Source organism: Alosa sapidissima, chromosome 24 (assembly GCF_018492685.1).
Source record: "Alosa sapidissima isolate fAloSap1 chromosome 24, fAloSap1.pri, whole genome shotgun sequence".
NCBI lineage: Eukaryota > Metazoa > Chordata > Actinopteri > Clupeiformes > Clupeidae > Alosa > Alosa sapidissima.
In genome coordinates, this window is record NC_055980.1 from 30,455,483 (window position 1) to 30,462,220 (window position 6,738).

The 6,738-nt window shown below is 41.3% G+C and overlaps 1 protein-coding gene across 1 annotated transcript in view; it reads left to right on the forward strand.

Moving 5' to 3' along the window:
• LOC121699803 (rho GTPase-activating protein 23-like) overlaps window positions 1–6,738 on the forward strand; it is a gene marked incomplete at its 3' end in the record, with an annotated part of 122,733 nt that overhangs the window by 38,867 nt on the left and 77,128 nt on the right. Inside the window, exon 3 of the mRNA XM_042082237.1 lies at window positions 5,065–5,089. Within this exon, the coding sequence (XP_041938171.1) occupies window positions 5,065–5,089 (25 nt within the window). The remainder of the gene's footprint in view (window positions 1–5,064; window positions 5,090–6,738) is intronic.

The following is a 6,738-nucleotide window of genomic DNA, read 5'->3' on the forward strand; positions in this document are numbered from 1 at the left end:
ATAAACATTCTCAGATTTATTTCGGCTTCAAGAAGAAATGGGAATAACATTTCATGTGAAAATCGTCCTATCCTTATTAGACGTTCTCTGTGGTAAACTACAGTCCTTGTAGAAAGCGTCCATTGTTTTTCCAACCCACTTTTAACTTCCAACAAAATTACGTCTCACTGCAAGGATGCACCATCTAGTGGTCAAACGACTATGTATCGCCAATACTGGAAATGCAGCCATGATGATGATGATGATGATGAATGTTTGGCTTTCCTTTAATCCTACTGAATTTGTAATTATGTATCGCCCGTTCTAATTGCCGATACCGATAGTATGTGCGTGCCTGTGTGTGTGTGTGCATGTCTAATTTCCCTCACGGTATCAAAAGAGTATACTGTATATGTGTGCACCGCCATCTACAGGCCAATGAGTGTACAGTCACTAAATGTACACATAACCTACATTTTATTAGACCCACCCATGGATGAAATTCTACGAAACTTGGCAAACCCCCAGAGAATGCCAGGTTAATCATACATATCAAATGTGGTGCAGTTCTGAACATCTCAACTGAAGAGAGGGGCAAGAATGCGCAGATGCTGTTCACTGATTTATTCTCAGACAGGGGAGAGCCACCGGCCAATAAGGCAGTTCAAACAATTTAACCAAAATAGTTCTTCAAACAGCAGAAAACAGAAATAAGGAAAATCCAATTGTCAGTTAATCCAGGCCAAGTCCAACAAAGCAAAGTTCAAGAGGCTGGATCGTAGTCAAAAACAGGCAGATTAAAAAAAACGGGCAGATTCAAAATCCAAAAACAGGTTCAGGAAAAACTACCAAACAAAAAATGGAAAACTCACAAACTCACAAGTTCCAAACCAGAGACAGGCCAAAGCACTAGGGCACATCACCACACGGTAGGGGTGTGACTTTCAAAACCGACGTCTCGAATCAGTGTCGAGGCTTCGAAGCACAAGTGTTTCGAAACACTGCTTCGAAACGTGGTTCAAAACAGCCATGTCATGTGACCACTGCTTCGAAACATCGTTCAAAATCCCCATGTCATGTGACCAAAGTTAAGTGAACCTTCGGTGCATTTCACCGGTGTCGGCAGGCGTGCCCGCGCGTTCAATTAACAGTGTAGATTTTTCTTAAGCAATAACCATGATGGTGTAGTGGTTAGTGAGGGTGTTTTTTGCACGGTATCCCAGGCTGCTCAAATGTGGTTCGATCCCCGTTTGATTTGTAAGGTATTGTTTCAGATCGTTTATAAGTTTTCTTGATTCATCATTAACCACACAGTTTAAACTAAACTCTCAGAATAGTCAAAATCGAGAGTTTTTATAAGAAAGTGATTTAGAGAACACTAGTGGCAGCAATAAGATTCTCTTTATTGTGACTTCATGTGGTCTCCCATCCAGTAATTGACCAAGGGCATGACTGCTTAGCTTTTGACAAAGACTGAACACAGGTAACACAGCGAGCCACGAACTTTAAAGACTACATCTTCAATACGAAGCATTTGACAGATTTGTTTCACCCTAAAAAGCTCTGAGGTGTCAGAATTGTTTTGAAGCTTCGGAACAATTCGGCACAATTGCTTCGAACGTTTCAGTGTTTCATAAAGCCTCGCTTTGGCCATCCCTACCACACGGAGAAAGACAATCTGACAATGAGACACCAGTAGGGCAGGGTATAAATAGGGCAGGTAATACAAGCAAATGAGAAACAGGTGAGTACAAAAAATGGCGGGAAAGAGAACAAAGACAGGAAGTTGGCAAAAAGGCACATGGTGGGCCAAAACAAAAACATGCAGTGATACACTGCAAAAACTGCTTATCTAACAAAATCTAACTAAGTGTTATTAATCTTATATCAAGATAAAAAAAACTAGTTGGTATTGTTTTCAGTATAAAGAGACTTACCTAGCTCTTTCTTGTCAAATCATTTGACTTAATTTAAAAAATGTTTGACTTATTTTAAGACATCTCATCTTGAAAACAAGCAACTATGTCTGCCAAGATTAATAACACTTGGTTAGAATTAATTTTTTGCAGTGTAACAGAAGCAGACCAGCAGAGGGCTATAAATAAACAGAGTCCTAGGGCAGAGTACTGACAGATTAAAGCAGAATAATATTGCATTTTCATATTTTACCAGGGGGGTGCAAATCACAAATGAGTGATTATGGGCTAGGTTGATGTGGGCCCTTGAGACCAACATTCATCTTCATCCTCAGTGCCACGGTTCAGGTAGTTATTTAGGAAAAACTTTTTTTGGGGTTTCAGGGGGCCCAGTGCGGTGGGGGAGTGGCCCCGGGGACCAAACGAAATTTTTCCGTAAAAGTCTACATACCCACCAAATTTCATGTGCCCCGGTGTTTCGGTGTCGCGGGTATCGTTGACCAAAAATTCAGGAAGTAGATGACGGGGGGGGGGGCAATCCCTATATGACCGCTTCACTAGCTTCGCTAGCGGCGGTCATAATAAACTCCTGGTGTAGGCTACTTACACACTTTCCAATGCCTCGTTTTATGAGTACAGACCCTATTTGTCTATTTGTTAGGGTTGCAAAATTCCGGGAGTTTTCAAAGTTGGAAACTTTCCATGGGAATTAACGGGAATATACGGAAATTAACGGGAATAAACGGGAATTAATGGGAATAAACTGGGAATTTTAATATGGCAAGTTAGTCTATAACAGGGAACTTAAATGTAGTGGACAAAACCCCATCTTGCAGAATAATATTAGTTAAAACAACCTGATTTAATGCAATTTCAGTCAAATTTCTACCCTGCACATGCGTCAATCCCATGCACACAGCAATCAGCATAGGCTACGAGACATAAAGGAAACCTATGGTGCGTTCATGTGCATGGGGAAAATAAATTCCGGGGGAAAATTAATTCCCAGTGAAAATGTCATCTCATGTGGGAATAACTGGTGTGAAACTGGGGGAAGTTTGCAAACAGAGTTGCCAGTTATGGGCTTGTCGTCACTTTTGTCCTCATTCAAATGGGTGTACGTCATTTTGCATAAACTGTAATGGGACAATTAATCTGTCTGATTAAGCTTGACAATTTATATATAACTTACATAATCTATAAGGTTTGGTTGGGGTGGTATGTTGTGTCGTTATATTTTTATTTGTTTTACCATTTTCTGGGATTCTAACTGAACAAAATGATAGTCAATGTTCCAACCAATTGGATTTTGTTGTTGAGTGGCGTGGTGTCTCTTGGGCAGTTTAGTGGTTTCAGTGTTGCTAGCTTAGCACGCTAGTAAACCATAGGCAGAGAATGGGATTCCCGCTAGCATGGTAGCTAGCTTTGTATGCCAAGCTAAGCGAAAATACGAACAAACAAATCATATTGTTTATTACGAAACAAAATGTTAATGTCTGTATATGAAACAGTAGGAATTACCAAAAATTCCCAGTTAATTCCTGTAAATTCCCATAATTTCCTTTAATTCCATGAAAGTTTCCAATTTGGAATATTTCCAAAATTCCCCAGCTTAACTTCCCATGGAAAGTTTCCGGTAAGTTTACGGAAATTTACCGGAAATTTAACGCCCCTTTGCAACCCTACTATTTGTACCCTTCCTCTACTGTAGAAGTTTGGTCATATTATGCCCATTATTAGTGGGTTAATTTACAAGATCCAAGATTGGTTCCAAAAGTGCTAACGCTAAGCAATTGGGCTGATACATAGACTGATAGCGCGAACTCGACCAATGTTCGACCAAGGGAAAAAAGCTTCTGGGGGTGTGTTTGGCTCGCTGTCATCGTGCAAACGACCCTATGGTGAAATTCACTCCGAACCACCGAAATCGAATTGTGACACCCCTAACACACACACATAAAAACACACATACACATGCAAGCAAGCAGGCACACACACACACACACATAGATAAACACACACACACACACACACACAATTAAACACACACACACATACACAACCCATTACCCCCACACACACACTCACAAGTGAACACACGCAGAGAAGCTCACATGAACACAAAAACAAACACGCACTATGCACACACTTCTTTACATACATAAAAGTCGCAAGAGTAGGGGATGGAGTAGGAGATGGAGACAAATTGACAAGTGTTATTTATTTTTACGCATAGAATGTGCAGGAATGAGCGGGTGTCATATTTTGTACCGCTTTGCTAGTTTTGAGTTAGGGTTAGGTTAGCTATTAGATCATTTTGGTTTAGGGTTAGATTAGCTATCAGAGACAAAGAGAGCCGTGCTAGTGAGAGAGCTCATAGCCTGGGCTTTTAACTCAAACGTTAGCACACCTGGGCTTTTAACTCAAACGTTAGCACACCGATCCCGATCCGATTCGCTGCTGTTTTTTGTGGGCAAGTGCAGGGCTGAGCTGCGCAGTTCAACACAACGCAGGTTACATACACACACACACACACACATGCATTCACACACGCACGCACACACGCACCTACACACACACACACACACGCACTCACACACGCACGCACACACGCACCTACACACACACACACACACACACACTCACACACGCACCTACACACACACACACACACACACTCACGCACTTACACACGCACGCACACACGCACCTACACACACACACACACTCACACACACTCATGCACGCACGCACGCATGCACGCACCTACACACACGTTTGCATGTTCAGCGTTATGGGTTGAATAGATAGATAGATAGATAGATAGATACTTTATTGATCCCCAGGGGAAATTCAAGAATAATCACCGTTGTGCCCTTGAGCACTTAACCCTGAATTGCTCTGGGGACAAACGCAGTAGCCCTTGTAATATACTCCACATGTAATATACTCCACATGTAATATAATCCATATGTAATATACTCCACATGTAATATGCTCTGGGGACAAAAGCAGTAGCCCTTGTAATATAATCCACATGTAATATACTCCACATGTAATATACTCCACATGTAATATAATCCACATGTAAGTCACTTTGGATTAAAAAAATATAAATGAACATTTTAAATAAATGTCTCTCTCTCTCTCTTTCTCTCTCTCTGTACAGGATGAAATCAATGGGAATGAGAGAGGTGAGTAGTGAGTGGGGTTGGAGTTTTACTGATGTGTGTGTGTGTATATATGAGAGAGTATAGTAGTGTATGTGAGAGAGTATAGTCGTGTATGTGAGAGAGTATAGTCGTGGATGCGAAGGAGTATAGTAGTAAATGTGAGAGAGTATAGTAGTGTATATGAGAGAGTATAGTAGTATATGTGAGAGAGTATAGTAGTGTATGTGAGAGAGTATAGTAGTGTATGTGATATACACATACACTACTATACTCTCTCATATACACACTACTATACTCTTTACTCTCTCACATTTACTACTATACTCCTTCACATACACTACTATACTCTCTCACATACACTACTATACTCTCTCACATACACGACTATACCCTCTCATACATACATGTAAAAGGATTATAATAGTGAGTGTTTATGAGTATAGTGGTGTATATGCAAGATTATGATAGTGTGTGTAAGACCAAGTATGAATCAAGGCCTAGGCGGCCCCTCATACGCGTACACACACACACGCATACACACATATGCTAGCGTACACACACACACGTCCGCACTTGCGTACACACACACACACACACACGCATACACACACACAGGCACGCACACACACACACACAGACAAGCATACACACACACACATGCACGCATACACACATACACACATACTGTACGTAGCCTGTTGTCAGCTGTCAGTAGCACTGGAAGAAGCCTGGAAACAAAGCAACCTAATTGTGTAGCTTATCATAGTGTGTGTGTGCGTGCGTGCGTGTGTGCTTGTGTAGCTTATCATAGTCTACTGATTGGACTGTTCACTTTCCCCACTAGTGTTTCAGTGTTTGTGTGTGTGCAAGCGTTTGTGCGTGTGTGTGTGTGTAACTTGTCATAGTCTACTGATTGGACTGTTCACTTTCCCCATCAGTATTTCAGTTTCAAACGTATACTTAGGATAAGAGACGTCTCCATTTACATCAATCAAATGAATAGTAGCCTATAGATAGATAGATACTTTATTGATCGCCAAGGGGAAATTCAAGATAAATATATATATATATTTGCTCTACATGAGTAGCCGATATTGCCAAGCAGCTGTTGCTAACCTCCACAACCCAACAGTATTCTAACGTTAGCTTAGAGATACGGCGCCTTACATGCTAACCTCCACAACCCAACAGTACTCTAACGTTAGCTTAGGGATACGGCGCCCTATATGCTAACCTCTACAACCCAGCAGTATTCTAACGTTAGTTTACATGCTAACCTCCACAACCCAACAGTATTCTAACGTTAGCTTACATGCTAACCTCCACAACCCAACAGTATTCTAATGTTAGCTTACATGCTAAACTCCACAACCCAACAGTATTCTAACGTTAGCTTAGGGATATGGCGCCCTACATGCTAACCTCCATAACCCAACAGTATTCTAATGTTAGCTTACATGCTAACCTCCACAACCCAACAGTATTCTAACGTTAGCTTAGGGATACGGCGCCCTACATTCTAACTTCCACAACCCAACAGTATTCTAATGTTAGCTTACATGCTAACCTCCACAACCCAACAGTATTCTAATGTTAGCTTAGGGATACGGCGCCCTACATGCTAACCTCCACAACCCAACAGTATTCTAACGTTAGCTTACATGCTAACC